The 21,205-nt window shown below is 47.0% G+C and overlaps 2 protein-coding genes across 3 annotated transcripts in view; both read right to left on the bottom strand.

Annotated features, from left to right (window-relative positions):
* Positions 1–19,525, bottom strand: part of LOC142578318 (uncharacterized) — a 45,573-nt gene extending 26,048 nt beyond the window's left edge. Inside the window, exon 1 of the mRNA XM_075687718.1 lies at positions 19,481–19,525. Within this exon, the coding sequence (XP_075543833.1) occupies positions 19,481–19,525 (45 nt within the window). The remainder of the gene's footprint in view (positions 1–19,480) is intronic.
* LOC142579688 (isatin hydrolase-like) overlaps positions 18,948–21,205 on the bottom strand; it is a 17,800-nt gene continuing 15,542 nt past the window's right edge. For both annotated transcript variants that reach the window (XM_075690154.1, XM_075690155.1), the window contains exon 4: positions 18,948–20,880. In XM_075690154.1, coding sequence (XP_075546269.1) covers positions 20,566–20,880 — 315 coding nt within the window. In that variant the 3' untranslated portion in view covers positions 18,948–20,565. The remainder of the gene's footprint in view (positions 20,881–21,205) is intronic.

Genomic DNA, 21,205 nt, shown 5'->3' with positions numbered 1-21,205 from the left:
TGTGGTTTTGGGGAGCTCATCATGCTCTTGTTGGTCGTCGTATTCTGCATTGCTGACGGGAAGGTTAGTGCTTGCGGCTGCAGCGGCATAGGACCTGGGCAGGAAGTAGTCCGCTGTGACGTGGTTCCCGACACAGTGTACTTGGTGGTCTCATGACAGAAGACTTCCCAACTTTCGCAATACGGTGTCTCGCGTGCCTTTCCCAGGTGTACTTCAGTCCCAACCCGTGAGCATAGCTTCCGAATTTCTCGGTAGTCGAACATGATGCGGTGGCCTTGTATTGACATAATATTTGGCACATGCTTCGCCATTTCCATGGGTCGGTACCGATTTTGGGTCTTCCATTTAACTGTCATTCTTGAATTGCAAGGACTTTTCCATGCGGAGACAGGAGTGTTGCAAGTGTGGCGTCTCCCACGTACAGGGAGACACGGAAGACAGAAATGCAGAGGACTCGTGGTCCGACTTGGGCGACTGGAACCGAGGCACCATTCAAAACGAAGGAACCCCGGGACGATATTTTGACAGCGGCTGCTGCGGGCGCGACAGCTGCGATGAATTTCACTCCTCCTTGGTGCTGGGGGTCTCCTGTCCCTACGATTTCTTCGATGGCGTCGATTATTTCATCGGGGCTGCTGCCCATTGGCGCGCTTAAGGTGAAGCACTGCGCCTTGGGTGGGGGTCTACGAAACGCCAACTTCGTTGAGTTGGATGGCTAGGTGCAGCCCTGGCTACCAAGGCGGGACGCGCGGCAGCTGGGCGTCGCTCACGTTGGACGATTGCTGGAGAGGCACGGTTATCGCGCGCTTACCATTGAACAAAACTCCCGGCGTCGACCATTTCGGTAAGAACAAATTTCTAATGACGTATACCTAAGCCCTCCATGTGGTGCAAGAAATTTACTGAAATAATCAAATTTCTCAAGCCAAAGTGCGTAAAACATTTTGAAGTACGACTTACACCCACCTTACAGATATGATAGCATCGTATTGTAATTTGAATATACGAGAAAAATAGTTCTGTTACGCGAAAACTAAAATATAACTCAGTGCCCTTCCACTTTGTGAAGGAGCATGACCAGCGAAGCTGTGTATGTGGGCCCCTTAATGGCGAACTGCACCTCCGCCTCTGGTCAGCCTGCCATTGAGCTATATGCGGGATCGGCCCACGTGTGGGCAGTGCTTCACGCCTGCTTCATCTCCGCAGTGGGTCGGGTCGGCATTGGACTATCTTCAGGTTTGTTTTTTTTCTTTAAACGCAGACATGATAGTGAGGAAGCTAGCCCTTAACAGATTCGCTGCAAAAGAACCACCTACCCCTTTTCCAACGTTTCTGCCATGGAGGAAGGATATAAAAGGAGAGAGCATGCCGCAACGCGATTGAATCCATTGTGGCGACGCAACACGTGACAAAAATTTCAGAGTACGCGGTCGGTTTTAGTACTACCAGTTGATTTCTTTTTTTCAATACACATTCGAAACCATCTGAAACTTCAAATAAACAAAAACATGACTACCACCACGGCAGTTTCACTTTACGCCACGCAAGTTTCTGGATTATGGCGTCGAATCGCAGTGTTGCGCTATTCGTGTCCGTTCGGCGAGCCACATGAGAGTTAATGCCTCTCAAGCGTGTTGGAAGTGGAAGAAAGCAAATGTTTCGGGCCTCTCCGAATGGTGCGCGGCGTTGCTACACTGCTGACTGATTTTGCGATAAGTGTGCGCTGCGGTTCGTGTTGCACTAAATTGCAGAATAATGTCTGTTGTCATTTCAGAAGCTAAGCCCGCATACCTGTCACTTATAAAGGGAGGCCAAAAACTGTCTTGTAAGCTGGTCAGTTCTCGTGTGAAAGATAAAGCTAAGTTTTGTTTCAGCTGGAGTGCACCTTTCTGTTTCGTTCGCCGATACATGTCATGTTTTACCCGCCGTGGTTGCTTAGTGGCTATGGCGTTGGGCTGCTAAGCACGAGATCGCGGGATCGAATACCGACCACGGCGGCCGCATTTCGATGGGGGCGAAATGTGACAGCACCCGTGTACTTAGATTTAGGTTCACATCAAAGAACTCTGGGTGGCCCAAATTATCCCGGTGTCCTCTACTGCGGCATGCCTCATAATGAGATCATGGTTTTGGCACGTAAAACCCCGATTTTTTTTTTTTGTAATAAGATCGTATGCGTCCGATGACCTACCGCTTTTTCAGGTTCGCAGTACGCAGTGTTCGAAGCAAGGTTGTGTTTGGCAACAGCGGAGACCGCATGACCCGGCCGTATATCGGTCTCAAACGCCAAAAGCTGGAACAAGCGTGGTTCGCAGTAGTTGCTGCTTTTCTTGGAAGCAGATAAATTGAGAACGCACCGCGTTTCACGAGAGAACAGCATTCCACGTACATAGCAAATGCAACTAACCATTTCTTACGGGAGTCAGCGTCATCTGAGGCAATAACCTCCACCGCGTTTGGCCTGCAAGGAGGACTCCGCTCCCGCAATGCGATCAATTGCATGTATAGAAACCCTCATACGTAAGATGCCACTGATCCAGCCCCAATGCAAATCAATAAAGCTCGCATAACAGGGCAAAGCAAAGTACACACAGGCAAGGCCTCGGTCAAAAATGTGACGAATAGATATCGCTTATTATCGCTCACAATGGTCTGTTTACTTCGGCCGAAGTATACCTGTAGCCTAAATGCGCTGACGTTGGATTGTGAACCTCTCAAAACTCGACCAAAATGCGGAACACATGCCTTGCAGGGAACGACCGAAGTGAAACAAGCATCCAGATAAAAATGCGACCAGAGATGCAGGCAGAGCAGCTGGGCAACCACGGAGTCCTACATCTAAGCAGCTAGCAGCTGCCGGCCGAGCACGCACCAAATAAAAACTACCGGTAACCAAACGTTTCGGCAAATCTCGAATTTCCTCCGTGATCTCGACGCGAGAGATGACGTGTTTGGCTGCCACTGTGGCTTCGCAGAGCGTTCGCTTGCCAAGGCCGGCTGCGTGAAGCAATACTCCCACCTGTCTTTTTCTTCCTCCATGGTTTCTACCATTCATAGAGCGGCCATGACCTCCCAGGTTTGCGCGCACAAATCTCAAAGGCCATAAAATGGTGAACCCGGTTACTTTCAACACCTTCAGATGGCGCTCGCCTCCGCCGCATAGCGGCCCACGCAAGAACGAGCACATAATAATTGGATTTCTCCGTTTTTCCTTCGCATGCGCGAGGAGCAGTGGTCGCGAGAGAGAAATGTGAGGACTTTCGGTCCTTGGCATTTCTCTTCGCCTAGATACTAGGGAGAAGAAAGTTGTTAGCTCCGTTCGTTCCTAGCCGAGCTGGCAACACAATCGACAGAATGTGTGGCCGGCAAGGCGAAGACGCCGTGTCCAAGGTGAGTTTGTTGCTATTTTCTTGCGACGGTAGCATATTAAATTTTTATAGTCGCAGGGGGATACGTTTGGAAGTGAGGTGTCTTCTCGGATGACTTTAGTGGCAAAGCATTACATCATGCCGATGCATTGTTCATTAGTGTCGTTGAGCAAGGTCAGCATACCGTACACTTAGGAGATTCGCGGGTACGGAAACAGTTTATGAATTCGACTGCCGTGCCGATGCGAGTTTGTTGTTGTTGTTTTCTTTTTGCGGCTGTTTCATGTTGAATTCTGATACTCGCATGGGGATACGTTTGGACGCGAGGCGTTCTCTCGGATGACTTTAATCGCAAAGCATTACGTCGCGCCGATACATTGTTCATTAGTGTCGTTGAGCATACCACACACTTCAGGGGAATCGCGGGAACGGAAACAGTTTGTGAATTCAACTGCCGTACCGATGCATTAGTTCTTAATGTAACTGAGCATACAACACGCTTGAAGATTCGTGGGAATGGAACATTTTGTACTCTGTATGTGAAAGCACTAAAACTTGCGTCGCCATCCAATCTGAGCCGTAGATCGCTGTGAGAGCTGTACAGCCACAGTGGCAAAACACTATGCCCTGCGGATGAATATGGAACAAATGTATCCTAAAGAAAAATGGTCGTCATGCAATTTCATAGCAGTAGATCCTTGTGAAAGCTGTACAGTAACACTGATATTGGCTACGTCGTTTGTGCAATCAGCCAGCTCTTCCAGATTCAGAAAAGGCTCAAGACCGGAGGAGAACTTCTAAAACTACAAGACGGCAACCTGATTTGATAACTCATAGTTTGGATGTTTCCAGTAGAAGCACCTGCACCAATGGAAACTAAGTTGCAGTAAAAGTTGGACTTCAGAAAGCAAATGCGTCAACATTACACCAACGATAAACGCAATTCCACTACATGGATAACTTGCCCTGTATGAAAACACTGTTTTCACCTCTTGCACTCCTGTTCGCCACATAAGCATTGGGGATTAAGGCGAAGTCTCACAGTTTAGTGCAATGCGTTTGGCACTGGCTGATCACAAATGAATCTCTATCAATGTCGCATAATGAGCATTTAAAAGTTCTATTCAGCTCATACTTTGCGACTGATGAGCCGGCTGTGCTTTCATAGGTGCGGATCCACCTCCAGATGGTCATCACTGAATTGCTTTTTTTTTTACAGCAGCAAATTCAACAAAACACCTTGCACAATCAAAACAGTCAACTACAATGACTGCAAAGTAATACTTATATCCGCGGAATCATCATGCATAGACTGTACCCAACGCTACAAGGATACCACTGCCCCATGTGTGGCGTACCGGACACCTTAGCGCACCTGATCCTCGAATGTCCATGGCATCTAGACAAAGACGCATTATCTTCACTGAGAGACTGTTGCAACGCCAGTCAAAGCGAAGACTTCATAGAAACGTGGGAGGCCAAGCTCGTCTCCGAAGACCTGGAACAACAACGACGTCTCGTCGCCAGGGCCAAGGAAGCAGTGAAGGCCAGAGGGTTCCTGGAATGAGGAGCCCTCCCACCGAGAGTAGAACCGGAGCTTACCCCAGGATACTGTTTCCAAAATAAAAGTTTATTCCTCTTCCTTACAGGAGCGTGGACACCTGCATAAATAGTGTTTTTTGACTGACTGCGCATACCAGGCGTTTTATCAATCTTTTAAATCACCCACACAGGCGCACGTTATCCTCTTCATTTAGTAAAGAGGGATAAACATCGACAAAATGATGCAGCTCAAATAGCTCGAACGTGTATGCGTTTTCTATTCGCAGTGACGGATAAGATGGCTCGAGCGTTGCACAATGCCGTTTGCCTAAAGTCAGCTTCGCCGTACGGCACCAATGTCGCGCAATCAAGCATGCGCAGTGTATTGCGGAGAAGTATACCAAGAGTAATAATAATATTTGGGGTTTTACGTGCCAAAACCACTTTCTGATTATGAGGCACGCCGTAGTGGAGGACTCCGGAAATTTTGACCACCTGGGGTTCTTTAACGTGCACCTAAATCTAAGCACACGGGTGTTTTCGCATTTCGCCCCCATCGAAATGCGGCCGCCGTGGCCGGGATTCGATCCCGCGACCTCGTGCTCAGCAGCCCAACACCATAGCCACTGAGCAACCACGGCGGGTTATACCAAGAGTGGAAAGCGGCCACTGTAAGAGGATATGTCACGTCTCCTGTAGTAGTACAAGCACGGAGACGCCGAACAAGTGTACTGACAGGCCTTCAGAGCTATTTCGCGCGCGGTCGTAGCGATCTGAGCCTGTGTTTGGCCTACACAGAGATCCCCGTATATGAGCTAGACATCGTAACAGCCGGGATTATTAAGTAATAAGCGCCCCTTCATTAATTACCCTTGCGCACAATCACCTCAGAATCGCTACGAATCTGCACCACGTAGCCAAGATCAGTGTCAGATGAAAGAAGGCGACAGCGAGGAGAGCGCGAGGAAGAAAGCGAAGCGAGATAATGAGGAGGAAGGCGCAGGAGGAGAGTATAGTGAAAAGGTGAGGAGGAAAGCTGACTGGCGCGCGAGACTACGAGATGGCGCCATAAAAATTAGAGTGCAGCACTTATGCGCTAGTTCCTGGATTGAGCGTCGCCGTTCCTCGGCGTGGCCGCAAGAACGCGCTCTTGCCACTGCTCTCGCGTTCGTAGTCGTCTTTTTACACAGCTTGCTCGTCAGCGTCCCTAGGTGTAACCGCGCGAAGACGCTCGTGTCACTGCTCGCGCGTTCGTCATCGTCTTCTTCCACCACTGTCTCCGACGCCGCTAATCATGCCAGCGTTCCCATACTGCCCCTCCCTATGCGAAGCAGCTGACGGCGTTGGTGCACTGTAAGCCGATCCGGTGATTTCGGTCTCAAGTTCTTTGCCTCAATATATCGCGAAATGAAAACCCGTGTACAGCTACGCTTAAATTTTGGATTAGGGAGTATCGTGATCGTCGGAAATTATTGCGTCTGTATAACCATATTGTACTTTCTACTCTCTGTTACAAATATAAAAAGAGAACTGTTGGTTGACTGCGTCAGGGCCTCTTTAAGTATCCTCACGTTATCTGAATGCGAAAGCATTGACCTCTCTAATTGATTGCTTACGCTCACGATGCGTGATGTCATACATTGTCACGTGTCCTTCTCAGCTCTACCTTAATTCATCCTAATGCACATCAATCGACCTTGCTCTAATTTGTGCCAGCCTTAATCCTCATCAATCCACTGTAATACACCCTAATACGCCGTACTTTATTTCATGCCTACCTTAATCCACGTTGATCTAATATTTACCAGCCTTAACCTACTGTAATGCACCTGGCTCTAATTTTGTACCAACCTTAATCTACCTTAACCACTTTAATATACCCTAATCCGCCTTGCTCTAACTTGTTCCCACCTTAATCCACTTTGATCTACCTTAATTCACTTTAATTCACCTTCATTCACTTTACTTCACCTTAATTCACTTTACTCCACCTTAAATCACCTTACTCTAACTTGTTCTAAGTTTAATTCTGAATTACTACTGATGTCTTACTAGACGCTGATGACGCCACTGATGACAATCTTTGGTACCACCCATTGCCAACAACGCGGGCTTTCGTGCATCAAAACGAGTCTATTGTGCGTGCATGAAAGATTCCGATAAAAAGCAGACATACTTCTCTGATAGCATGACAGAAGGCATGCTGACACTAGATTTACTTTGCTTTTTATCTCCAGAGCTTCTACAAGTTTTCAAGTCAACCGATAAATTGATTTGGGTAGTACGCTAGTACCTTCCAACAAAGATGCGCAACCGCAGTTGACGCGCAACCGCAGTTTCTACAGTGCAAAGCCCAAATATCGTGAGGCTACTTTTGTTGTGTTGTACTCGTGCTCATTTAATTTGTCGTTCCGGCATCAGCTCATCTGGCCTACAGACGTCGCGCCGCATGACAACGTAATTGCATACACCACTTTTCCGGCATATCCTGTCTACAAACACAGTGTTCACGGGTCCCTACGTGGTCCCTGTACACCATAAAGAGCCTACAAAGAGTGGTGGAACGAAAAATTTTATGCATAACGTTAAGAGACAGGAAGCGAGCGGTGTGGATCACAGAGCATGGGGCGATAGCCGATATGTTAGTTGACAATAAGAGAAAAAATTGGGATCGGCAGGCCATGTAATAGGTAGGCGAGATAATCGCTGGACCGTCAGCGTTGCAAAATGGATGCGGAAAGGAGGGAACCGCAATCGAGGACTGCAGAAAATCATGTGGTGTGAAGAAATTAGGAAATTTGCAGGTGCATGTTGGAATCAGCTAGCGCAAGACAGGGGTAATTGAAGAATGCTGGGAGAGGCCTTCTTTCTGCAGTGGGCTTAAAAATAGGCTGATTATTATGGTGATGGGGATGATGATTGGAGTTCATTGGCGCAAGGGTCAGGTGTGACCAAATAGCACCAAGGCCATGATAATAGGCTGTCATTGGCATATGAATCAGGAGTATCGTGACGTTCATGAAACAGGGCTTTATAGAGGCCTAAAAAATTATTCGTTACAAAGTGCGTGTACGTATACGCATTAAACCTAGACAATGATGCCTGACCTATACTATGAGAAAACGATGTATTACAAAGCGATGATATATTAAAATATGTCACTACAAGTAGCCCTACTACCTCACCAGGACACCTCAAGCACAAAAGGCGGGAGGCATGTGCCACACAGGTGGCTACAATCGCCGCAGCAACCTATATCGAGACGATGTGTTACTAATCCCGAGGGCTTACGTTTCACTTTAATGGCGAAGAAATGGCTACTGCTATGATGCGCCAGCCAAAAGGTAGTGCTCAATGAATAGTTTCATGAAACGGATAAAAGGAATAAGACCTTCTTTCTATTACAGTTTATCTTCAAGACTCGTGACCTCCAAAAATTAAAAAATGTCATCAAGTGCCCCGATGCCGGGGCGCAACTATGGGCTGTCCAGAGGGCCCACGATGCGGCGGTCGGGCAAGGCCTGACTGTCCCAACGTGGGAGCGGCCCGCAGCGCGCTGAGTCGCGTACCTCAGGACCTTATTAAAGTTTTGCATCCATCCATCCATCCATCGAGGGAGACTGGTGTATACTCTCATAGTAATAACTGCGGACAAAATTGTTTTAGTGTTTTGTGTAGTTCGTGAAAATAACACTGTCTTTCTTTCTTGAAAGGGCTGATATTTGATTGAAATGTGATGCACAGTGAGATGTTCTTTGCACTGTTCCCACTCTGCCCTTTGTTCTCCTCTTAGTAAAAATTGTGAGTGAAGTGTGAGTGTCTTAGACGAAGATGACATAAGTTCAATAAAACGTTATTGGTGGTAACACGACTTCCATTGTTGCCGAATAGGCTTAACAGTTTCGAGTTCATCGTGTATCCTGGATTCCTGTTCCTCCTACCATTTTGAGTTGAACGCTTCGCTGCATCTGTGTATACCAGGTACCTTCATAATTACTGATGTTTTGTGTGATTCTGTTACTGCTAATTAACCACCCTTTAATTACTTGGGATACCAGTATATCTCGGCAGCCAGGACAGGCGGATTATTTTGGCATGTTCTTCGAGAAACAATACCGGATGAAGAAGAATGTTGCACTGGTGGGCTTGAGGAACGTGCCTTTTCGTTCACCGTACGCTTCCCGGCAGCCTCTCACGACCAGCGTCTCACGAGAACTACCACAGAGATGATGATGTAGGGGGTTTAATGGAGCAAAGGTCAATAATGGCCAAGGAGCGCCAGGAAATGCTATGAGGTATACGATGGTACGTTCAATGACAAATGCTATACATGTAACTTGGCTGTAAAGCGGTCTCAAATATACGCTGTTTGGAGCGTAAAATATGCTGTATACGTATTAAAACTGCGAAATGTGAGGTGAGCTATGTACATAAAATATACGCTACGATGGGATAGTGACTTTAAGAGTCTAAGACTATTCAGGTAGCAATAATGCCTCACGCAGGCCTTTATAATTAAGGGCATGGAGACACGTGCTCTAAGTGGTAAAATCGAAGCAGTAGCTTCCGAAAAGTGACTCTGCTACGCATCACTTGTGCGTATAGCATGTACAGCAAACAACACTTTAAAAAAGCTCAAATTGATGTGCTATCGGAAAGCGAGTCATTGTCAAGGAACATTGCTGGATGAAGTGGCAATTGCTCACTGTTTGATAAAGTGCTTTTTTTTCTTTGAGCTTCTATGCCACGACACTCCAGCAATACGTGCAGAAGAGTCAGCGTCCTGCCATATTTACAACAGATAGGTGGGCCATCGCCGGTCAACAGGCATGAGTGTATGCTAGACATGTGCCCGATTCTTAGACGGCACATGATCACCTCGGTTCGTCGTGTTTTTGTCAGGGGTGGTCAATTACCTAACTGTGGCTTTACAACATGAAGCTTATAAGATGTTTTAGTGTCCTATGAGCACTGTCAATAGCTTCTATGCTTTTTCCGGAAGAATGGCCACAACTCTATGGTAGGGACAGCTACAGAGTTGGTGACTTCGGTTGCTGCTGATGTGGTGATTTCGTCTGCCAGCATACTCCCTCGATGCCTCTATGGCCAGGAACCCGGCATATTGTAACGTGCTGGCTAAACATGAATACTGTACACAGAAATGAATAAGGAGAATTTAGTACAGAATATATTTTACAGAATAAATTTAAGGATCTAATAACACTTACAGAGTCGGTGAATATACTGGCATTTTGTATATTTGTGTTCCTCATATGCATAACAGCCGACAGTACTGTGTGTGCTTCAGCTGTAAAGATACTCGTTTCCGGGTGACGCACATCGAATGCACAAAAAGATGGTCCGAGTGCTGTGAAGGGTACACCGGCCTGTGATCTTGATGCGTGAGAATAATACTCCGAACATGAATACTTCGCCTGAAGTTCAAGGAAGTGTATTCGAATGTGGGCCTCTGGGGTGGGCTTTGTGGCCTCGATAAACAATGAGTCACGTTCTGCCAGCTACCGCTGCCATGGCGGTAGCAGACATGCTGGATGCATTAAACGATGTTCTAGGAGTGGGACACACATTTCTTCACTAAACATCCTCACGCGCAGTGTAAAGGACTCGCTCGCTGTGGGCCGATTATTAAATAGTAAGGCACAGGACACATCGTTTACAGTTTTGTAACAAGGATGTTCGGGATTCAAATTGTAAAAAAAGAAAGGTCTCTACCGCGGACTCAGCTAGCTAACCGCGCACTTGGCTAAAACACTAGCTCTGGCCGACAGCGGCCCGCGAATGTGCCACTGTGGGCCAGAAAACGCTACGCAAAGTAAGACACACGCGTACACTCGCCCCAAGCGGCTCCCACGCAATAAGGGCACCTCGTGAACTTAGGGGAGCAAACAGACACACAAACTTTTTTCTTTGAAATGCAACTTTACTCTCTCCGAACAACACAGGCTACTGTACACCGCCAGGGTGATAAGACGCGGGGCTCGAGGCGGAGGGAGGTGCCTGCGGTCAGCCAAGGGGGGTCGAACCGGGGGTGGCGGCGAGGCTGCAGGCATGCAGCCTGCCGATTGCGGGATTGTCTCCTCAATGTGTTCGAGGCACCTCGGTTTCCGAGAAAAACAGGGCCTAGTAGTGAGGGCGCCGTGTTCGTTGCTTACAGGATGTACTTTCAGATAGTATGTAAAAGTGGAATATGATCTCCGTAGACGGAGTGGCCACTCGTTTGATTCTACGTTGATGCTTTCCACAGGGCTTGCCCTGAAAGCACCGGTTGTGAGACAGATACCTAAATGGTGAGCATGGTCTCTGATCTTTAGAGTACTTGGGGTTGCAGGATGATATATTATAGGAGCACAGTCAAGGCGAGAGCAAAAAAGGCTCCTGTACGAGTTCAGAAGGCATTTTCGATCCCTATACCACATTGAGCAGGATAGAAACTTTAGGAGATTCATTGTTTTCAGACTTTCGTCTTCTGATAATTAATATGGGGAATAAACGTGAGCTTAGAATATAAGGTGATTCCACAAAATTTACGTTCGTTGCTCACAAAGAGTTCATCTCCCTTGAGTGCAATACTTGGCACTGATGGAGCAGGTGCTGGCTAAGGACAAGTCTTTACCTTGTTTGAGTATCGATTTGACTATAGCTTCTTGCCTCGAGGACGAACCGCCGTGGTCGCTTAGTGGTTATGGTGTTGGGCTGCTAAGCACGAGGTCGCGGCATCGAATCCCGGCCACGGCGGCCGCATTTCGATGGCGGTGAAATGCGAAAACACCACTGTACTTAGATTTAGGTGCACGTTTACAAACTCCAGGCGGTCCACATTATTCCGGAGTCCCCCACTACGGCGTGCCTCATAATCAGATGGTGTTTTGGCCCGTAAAACCTCATATTCCTTTCCCTAGAGGCCGGCAAACACCCAGCCGCCCACATAGCATTGAGAAGAGACAGCAGTGTTCTCAGTGTTTTAAGATGTAGGTATTTAATCATCTCGTACACGACACGATCGCCCCCTGGCGCCGAGTTGTTGCAGCAAGTGAGATAAGTTTATTTCGCGCACATTTAAGATTAAGGGGCAGTCGTTCTGCACGTTCTTTCGACTTCAGGAGCATTTTTTGTATAATGGAATGCACTGGAAATAGATTCAAGGTGTTCCCCCAGACAATCTTCCATGCTATCACCTCGGGTACTTATGAAGGTTAGTGGGTGTACCTCCCGGCCTTTTCATGTATTTACCCTATTCCACACTTTCGTCTCATCCATCTAAGAAGTTATACCGGCGATCTACCCTGGGACTTTATTTCCTTAAAATAATCAAGTTTTCAGTGGTTGGAGAACCGTGATGTCGTCCCCAAGCTTCGGTTTGGCTTTTACGTTCTTCTTGAGATTCTTTATTCCACAACGGAATGCGACGTTCATTTGCAAGACCGTTAGTCTGATGGATGCACTTTGTGGCAGCCTCAGTTACAGAGCTTGTTAAATATGCCCCAGCATCTTCTATACAAAAATAGGCAATATCATTCCGGGTTAAGTACGTCAATTCTCGGGAAAGTTCCCAGTTAGCTGAGTCAACCCTTCATCGGGGAATGCGTGGAGAGCATTCATCCTGTTTTGACTCAACCCAATCGGAAAGTGGCCTCTTCCGTACGAATTCTTAAACACTTCACTCTAGGTACGGCATTAGTGTACTCGACCCTATGCTTAGGTCTATGGAAGAGCATGTTTTGTGCGCAATGCTATAGAATGTAGGCTATTTCTTATTAAGAAGGCATGTACAGGAGGAAAATAGAACTTTTCTATTAGGTAACTTCTCATATGGCAGCGAGAGTCTCCCCACAGAGTAATAGGTGGGGAGACTCTCGTACTATTGAAATCTCGTGCCATTATATAGGGTTTGGGAAGTTTGAAGATAAAGTTATCAAATTCTGCTCTGGAAAGTTGATAGTTAGGATGGATGTATAAAGAACTATTGGCGAATAGTTTATCGAACCGTACCATTCTAACAGCAACTGCCTCAAGGATTGTTCGGAGTTGTAGGTATTGGCAAGCAACACACTTATCAGCTATTATAGTCACACCACCCGACGAGGCCGTAGCATCGTCGCGGTCTTTGCGAAAAATGGCATGTTGCCTCAGAAAGTTTGAGTGTGCTGATTTTACATGCGTTTCCTGAAAACACACCACCCTTGGACGAAGGAGCTCTTCAATGTCATCAGAGTTATGGAGAACACCCGTAACGTGCTCATATTGAAAAATAAGTTTGTGTTGTGCATTTTAGGAACGCAAATCAGCCTACAGAGTCCTTGTTGGGCCCTGTAATGCGGGATTTTCCTTTTTGGGAGCGATTGCGAGAATCTCGCCACTCCTTAGGCGCTTGCGCCGCCGTCTTGCTGTTTGTTACGTCATTGCCTGTAGCGAGGGGTCCCTTCACGTCAAACACGCGTTCTTGCGAGCGAAGTGCTTGGTGCGAAGGCCTTGTGTCGAGAGACGAGACCCTACAGGCCACCAGCACGGAGGTCGATGGCGCCTTCTTCTGGGATGGCGGAGCACCGTCAGCTTCATCCACCAATGGGGCGGATGACGTCACCGCCGGTGGGCTGGACAGGCACCGAGCGCCGCCGTGGCGCTGCCCCCTGAAGCGACACTTCGGCAAAACTGTTTTGGCAGGTATGATTAACCCTGGCGTGCTTCCCTGAACTATGTATTTTCTCCTGCTTTGATTATCACAATTTCTCTCGTCCATGATGGATGTATGACCGCGAGTACGCGGCGTGCCACGCATCAAAATTCTATCACTGTGTAATGTCGTCCCAAGATTCGGACGCGTGTTTATGGGCACATTTGGCACAGATTAGTCAGCCTCGGCAGTTCTTAGAACTGTGGCCAAACTTCCGGCATTTGAAGCATCGAAGGGGATTGGGGATATAAAGCCTGACACGGATATTAACGTAGCCTGTCTTGATAATCGCGGGTAGCACACTTGAGCCAAATGTTAGAATTAGATCCACAGTTTTAATCTCTTTTCCATCCTGCTTCATCTTAATTCTCTTCACATTGATGACATTCTGGTCACTCCATCCCTCTAAAAGTTCAGTCTGCGTTAGCTCCATCAGATCATCATCGGAAATGACGCCACGAATGGTGTTCATAGTACGCTGCGGGCTGACACTCACTGGAACGTCCCAGAATGACAAGAGATGAGGTAACATTTCATGTTGCTGTCTATTACGGAGTGCAAACGGAGATGGTGCAGCGTGGCCAGAAAGCGCGAGAGGGGATCCCGGTTGCCGCACGACGTGTTTCTCAGCGTTCGCCCACACGGGCATGCCATGCATTTCAGAGGCCACGCGCAGGCTTCGCGGCGGCGGCGCTAGATGGCGCCGTGTGGTCCTAGGGAAGCGCGAGAGGGGAGTCCCACTGCAGTGCAGGCGTCATACATGTCTCGATGTCGACGATACGTTGTGTCGCCATATTGATTCAATGCTAACGCATTACCGTCGCCAGTCGTCGTGAGATAGGTTCCGCCACAATTTTTTTTCACCTCAGACATTTGAGCATACAGCTACAGATAACTCTAGCGCTCCAGTTGTGCAAACCATTGTCCTGTGTTCGCTGCCGCTCAGTGGGTCCGGCATCTAATCTTAGTCGCTCTTCGCAGCGGCACGCTCGCTGCAGGGAGAAATGGCCTTGCTGGCTATGTTTAGTGCTGCCAACCGGTGACCTAGGAAGAGAGATCCACGGCGACAACAGAACCCGGGTGAAAGGGTTATTTGTGAGCGGTTTCAGGCACTGCTCTTGTTTCTCGGCGTTGGTAAGGTGGCTCCCGGCGTAGGCTCGCGAACGGCGGCCGAAAGCCATCGCTCTAGGTGTCCCGGTTCTTGGCTCAGTTGCAGCCAGTTTCGCATAGAAATTCTCTACAATTTCAACAGAACGAGTTCGTTCTTTACTGCAACAGCGACGGCACTGACGCTATTCGGTCTCGCAGAAAAACCTTACTTCCAACGCATCAGCATGCGAGATACTACATCCATTGTCACGGGCCAGAAAAAGAAAGCGCCCGATTCGATAGCACGGACATTATATTGTTAATCGTTGAAGCAACGAACGGTCTACGATGAACTTAGAACTCTCACTCCACTCCTACTCTCTTCCTCGTCAAAACTAACTGAGCAGTGCTCTTTAATAGTATATATACAAACATGAATAAATGGATACACTACCAACTGTATGGAAAAATCAGGAAGGAATAGAACCTGGGTAGCACTGCAGCGCAGTTGATATGACTTCGGGGAGGAGAACGAGAGACGTTCTTTTGCAGCAGACGAAGAGGAAACGAAAAGCGTTGTACAATATGTACAATACGTACAAAGATAGCAGAAAACAGTGTACGGGTAGCGGTAAGAGCGCACCAGACCGATTGGGCGAGTGGTGGCGACTCTATAACCTGACAATGGGCCTGTTCTGTTTTAAATGCGGTTGCCGACCCGCCGCCGGCAAGAACGAGGCGGGCGCTGACGTCACCCAGCGTTGCATTCCTTCTCGTCGTGGAAATCTTTCATTGTTGGTGCTGAGTGCCACTGGGCCCTCCACTTCGACCCGCGGGAAGGGGTCAGCAGTTCAGTGGAACTTTGAAGGCTCGAACTGTGACTCAGATGCAAGGAGCTCGAGCGGGCAAGCATTCTGGATGTTTAAAGCGTAGCACAGGGGTAACTACCTCGGAAGAACGTGGGGCAACCGGTGCGTCAATGAGAGGTGCGTAGTGGGGCACAATACAGTCATGATAATTGCTAAACATTCTAAGAGTTTGGATTTGCAGCTTGTTATTAAAGCAGCTGAATTGGCGATAATACGGGCGGGGATAGGAACGCGCTTAAGCCATTGAGTGTGGACAGCTTTCATCAAATGCCTTGTGATTTTAGGTCTGATGAGAAAACTATGCATTTACTGTCCCGTGTGGATAAAGCTGCCCAAGACGAATGAAGTGAAATTTGAATGGAGTGCTACACTAGAAACGTATATCGTATTAGCAATGCAATCTAAACTGCAGCAACTACGTTGAAGATATTGTGCAAGAAGTTTAAATATTTTTCATTCAGTGAGCTCTCTTACCCTTTTGGTCAAGTGCGAAAGATACTGATACTCGTGAGAGATAATCATCAAGCCCCACCAAAAGAAACATTGCCTCTGACATTTGTGGAGCAGCTCGCGACATCCCCGTCAACGTGTGCAAAGTGAGCCTTCTTTAAGCATTGTCATGTACTGTGTCTCAGCCCCTAACGCAGACGGCTGGAGAGCTCCTTCTCACCAAAGGTTTTAGATTACTCCATTGCTGCTGCCGTTCATTAGCTGAAGAAACGTTCTACTCAGTTGAGCCGATCCGAAGTTTTACTTTCAGAAGCTATTACATAATTTGCCTTCAAACAAATGTTCACAACAATACAACGGTCGACTGAAAGATCCCGTAAACAAAGAGGTTACACTCAGGCTTAGCTGATACTTTCATATGATAATGAAAACACTGACTCAGTCACACCTCACCTCCGCCAAGGCATCCAAAATAAATGTGCCGAACATTTTTCAACATAATAAAGAAAGCTACTTATGTCTCTTTCCGTCACTTTCAGGCACTAGACCGCCTCTAGCACAGCTAGGAAGGTTCACACCTTACATGTTAGCCTGAGTTTTCAAAACGGTTGAGCTCCTTCCCCACTTTTGAAAGAGTGCGACAATTCGGGCGATGCGAAAACACCTTATAGGGCCCTTTTAGCAATATGATATGAAGCAATATGTTGAAGCTGAAGCTTGTAAGTTTGAAAATCTGCGTGTATGAGGGCAAGGAAATAAAACCCGCACATTTCCGCTTTGCTTGATGTCACTTCCACTTCTTACTTGTTTGCTTATGAAGGTGCTTTCCCCATGCACCGCCAGTACTGTACTCAGATGGCCTCATACTCATGCTGAGTGAGTTCTCGCGCATTTTTGGCGGCACTTATGATTACAAATTTTCAGACATAAAGTGAAATAGGTTTATGAGGTTTATGATTTATATGAAGGAAACGCTGCATGCGGTCTAATTCCTACATTGAGTGTGAGGGTTAATCCATCTATTGCAAATCAACAACCACGGCCATCACCCTGTATAAAGTACGAAATTCTACTTTCCCGCCTTTTTCTTGCCCAGGGGAAGGCTAAGAAATTATCCGTATATCTCTGTCGATTTATTTTTTGAATTAACATGCCATTTCTTGTTAAGCCTGGGCCGCGATAATTTAACGATCATATCCCAACTTTTGTTTGTGCTATCTCAGTGGCCTTAACGCCATTCCACCTAATGAACGATACCAAAAAAAAAAAAAATAATAGAATGAATCGAAAAGAATCCTGTACATTATTATACATTCTGCATTGAATCAATCTAAACGCACGCGAACGCAGCCCATTCTATCCCTCTGAAACAAATTGTGTGTTCCACTCGTTCGTTAGCGCGCACATTCGCGTACCAATGTCGCATCCTTGTTCTGTGTGTCATATAGGTCATTCGGCATAAGTACTTACCGGATCAGTCACACAGAAACTTACAGATTTCCACGCTATACGCTGGAGTGAATAATGCGCGGTAGCATTATGAGGTCCAATCATTTGGCCATATGATCTGCCAACGTCCGCATCCTACCTCACGATCGCCTATAAGTGATTGTGGCATTCTGGTCTACTGCTGCTGTCCTCCAGTTTACAACACATGACTGGAAGGCCATTTAATCTACTTCCGGTAAAGATGAACAAGCAGATGTTTACCATTGTTCGAACAGAACCGCGCACACGTAGTCTGCAGCGTTGCGAACTTGCGAAGTCGCGCACTCCGCACGTTCGTGTTTATAAATTCAGCCGCAGAGAGTTACAGTTCCGAACTGAGCACAACATTATGTGCGTTTAAAAACGATGACCTTCGTTTAACCGTTAGTGTTATGGGGCATGCTACCGACGTGCATAAGCACATATTTCTGCTGCTCTGGTGAACCCTCGGTTTTGTATGCTTGCACTCCAGTGCTTAGCATACTCGCGCAGACTTGACATTGGACAGGGACAAGGACAAGTATACAAGGAAGGAAAGACTTTGTTCGGTTCTTCGCAGTGGAGGCCAGCAATATATCAGTGAAGCAACGGCTCGTTTGGCCGTTTTTGTGACGTCTCCAGAATTGATGGTGAAACCGCGTCGAGCGCGCCTTTTATAGACATAAGCGAGGCTGCTAGCATGGTGAAATGTAAGGGATCTTTCCTTCAAGGCAACTTCTGGGCGATGATTATCGCGTGCACTATAGTTAGGAAGCTATGCGCGCCGTTTTTCAAGGGATCGTCGTCTCCGTAACTGCGCAGTCCTAGCAAATATTTCCGGCTTTTTCTTTTCTGTGGTTACGTAGAAATAACTAATTTCCACTCTTGCAGCACCAAAATGTCCGCGAATGCGGCTCGTTGGGCTGTCCTCCATTTCAACTGTCTGCGCCTCATCTGCCTCGGGCGTGGCGTTGCTGTATTTGTCCTTTTTAGATTACGTCCCATTACCACAAGTGAATAGTCCCGCTATCACTATTCGCGTTCTATCCCTTGTCTAGAGTACCTCAGCACTTAAAGAGGCATTGAGGAATCCGCTAATTCTATCTACTTTATCAAATTATTTTTCCCCGTGATTGTCTTTATATATTGCAAGTGACTCGCTCTCTGTTTCTGAATTATTTTCGTAATTATTTAAGTTCTTTAGATGGCGATGACCATATGATCGCGTTTTCTAGCTTTAGTTCTGACTTGCGCCGCCTTGCCACATATAATTTGCTTACAGAAAAACAATCTCTCGATTCAGTTTCCAAATTTAGGTTATAATGACAAATTTTATCACGTTTTCTCTATCTTCTCTGTGCTCTTATCGTCTTCTTTTGCTAAATCAGCGTACTTACAGTGAATTAAGTCTTCATTCCTGCTATTCTCCTCTTGGGATGAGGCAGACACCGTACAAAGCAAAACGCGACATACAAATAAAGCAAAACTTGCCTGCAACCATGTGCACGCTAAGAAGCTTTGGCAACTGGATCACGGCGCGAATACGCGGTACAAACATCATAAACAAAGTCAAACAGGCTGCAATGTTGTAATGCAAGGATGTTTAATGCAACCTAATCACTTTAAGTTTGCACAGCCTAATGGTAAATATAAGCTCTTGATCAGTGGTTTCTTTGTGTCATGACGATGGCCCCTCGCGTGCGTCGCAAGATAATTTCATTCAGGCTTAGCCATACGAGGGATAATATATCTTTGATAATTTGTTTCGTAAGATGCATCCGAAAATTCTTAAAGCTAAGGTGTTGGAGACAGCAGCTCAGTCACATAAGTTTCACCTTTATCACTCTAAAACTAGTACAGCGCAACATAGAAAGCAAGCAACAAGCCCTGTCGGGCAGATGAAAGAACACAGCGCTCTGTTCTTTCATCCGGCCGGCTTGACTTCTTTCTTCCTTTCTATGCTGCGCTGCATGTACCAGATTTAGAAAGCAATACCAACTCACCCAATCCTCGACCCTAGGGAGCATCTCTATCACAGTGGCGATCATGAAGATGCACCTCAGCTCTCAGCGCTAATAAGTTAACTAAATTATTAAAGCACTGCACTTATGTGGCTACCTCAATTTGAACCCTGCAACCCGTAGCCAGTGTTATACCGAAGAGTTTAAGTTTTTTCGAGCACGGCGGTGCTATTGATTCCTGGCAACGATTATGTCGCGCACTAAAAGTATGTTCCGAATCGTTCCAGCAAGCAATGTTCTTTAACATGGCGTGTAATAAGACGGCTTCTCTGGTGCAACAGCAGGTATATTGGAGCGCGGACACGCCTAGAGATTGTTCGCACGAGGAATCGAATTTCTGAGTCCAAAAAAAGCAAAACGTAAAGTTAGTGCCACTGATATCTTTTTCGGAAACCCATTAAAACTAGAAAAGTTAATTTATTTCGCTGACTTCTTATTTCAAACCATGGCGTTATTTATTGTGCGTCATTGCAGACAACATAAGGAAGTGTTGTGCATTTTCACCAATCCCACACGTCTCTTCCCTAAGCATGCATTCCTTAGCCTAAACAGCGCTCGCGCTTATGCTTTCACACACACCATACAGGCCTTCAAGAAAAAAAAAACAAGTCTTGTCAACCACCCTCACTTTACTCCACTTCATTCTGCTACTCTCCGTAGTAGCACTCGTCTGTGTCAGCAGACAGCACCTTATCCTGCGTCGTTGTAGATTTCGATGTCGTGTCCTCGAAACACTTATTTGCCGTCTACATCAGGACTGGAACAGGACTGAGAATGGTCGCTTGGGGAACGTAGTTATCTGAGCCCATATTTGGGAACGCACACTAAGTATTGTTTCAAAGTCCCTGGCTAGAATGAGCTAAAGTAGTTTAAGAGGTTATTTCCTGCATAGTAGAAAGATACCTCAGTAATACGAATATACACGCATTTTCAGGACTTCAGGTATTTTAAACAGAGTGCCACCATTTGAACGACGAGCGCAACTCGCTTGGTTTACGCTCTGCTGTAGGAATCTTTCAGATGCCCCACCCGAAACACGTTGTAGAAAGGAAACGTTCTCCCGTCACTCAAGGCAGCAGCGCAACGACGCGCGTGGGGGCGCCACCGGCGCCGTCGATCTTCATGGGCATGACAATGGCGTGGGCGCCGACGGGGGGCACGAGGCTCAAGTCGGCCAGGTTCTCGAGGATGTACACGTTGGCGGCCAACAGCAAGTGGTGCGACCGCGTCACGCCGTAGAAGTCCACCGAAGCCGTCTCGATGCCGACGCCCGCCAGGTTGCGCTGCCGGGTGAGGAACTCGACGGCTGCCGGCTCGATGGCAGGGAAATGGCGAAGGCCGTACTGGTCCAGGCCGTAGAAAGCGTTCCGGTTGTTGTAGTACTGCGAAGCGCCGGTGGAAAAAAACGTAGACGTCCGGATTAGCTTCTTTTTTCCCTTCATTTTGGTAATAAGAAGAGCGCAGGAAATGCGAGGTAATAAAACTCGAGTGCATAACCTCATTTTAGTAACCCCTGAAATTCAAGATACAGGTCGGCAACTATTTCCTATCGAAGGTAAAAAAGTGCACGAATGAACAAGTTTTTATAATAATTGTTCCGTAATACGAAAGCTGAATAAATCTTGTGGGCGTTCGGTGGAACCTGGGTATCTGCAGACTCCGCATACCGGCCTATGCACTGGGTTTACACTATGCAGAGAGCGAACT

This window comes from Dermacentor variabilis, chromosome 4 (genome assembly GCF_050947875.1).
Source record: "Dermacentor variabilis isolate Ectoservices chromosome 4, ASM5094787v1, whole genome shotgun sequence".
Classification (NCBI taxonomy): Eukaryota; Metazoa; Arthropoda; class Arachnida; order Ixodida; family Ixodidae; genus Dermacentor; species Dermacentor variabilis.
The sequence above is the reverse complement of the archived record's forward strand: the minus strand, read 5'-3'. Positions and strand labels throughout refer to the sequence as shown.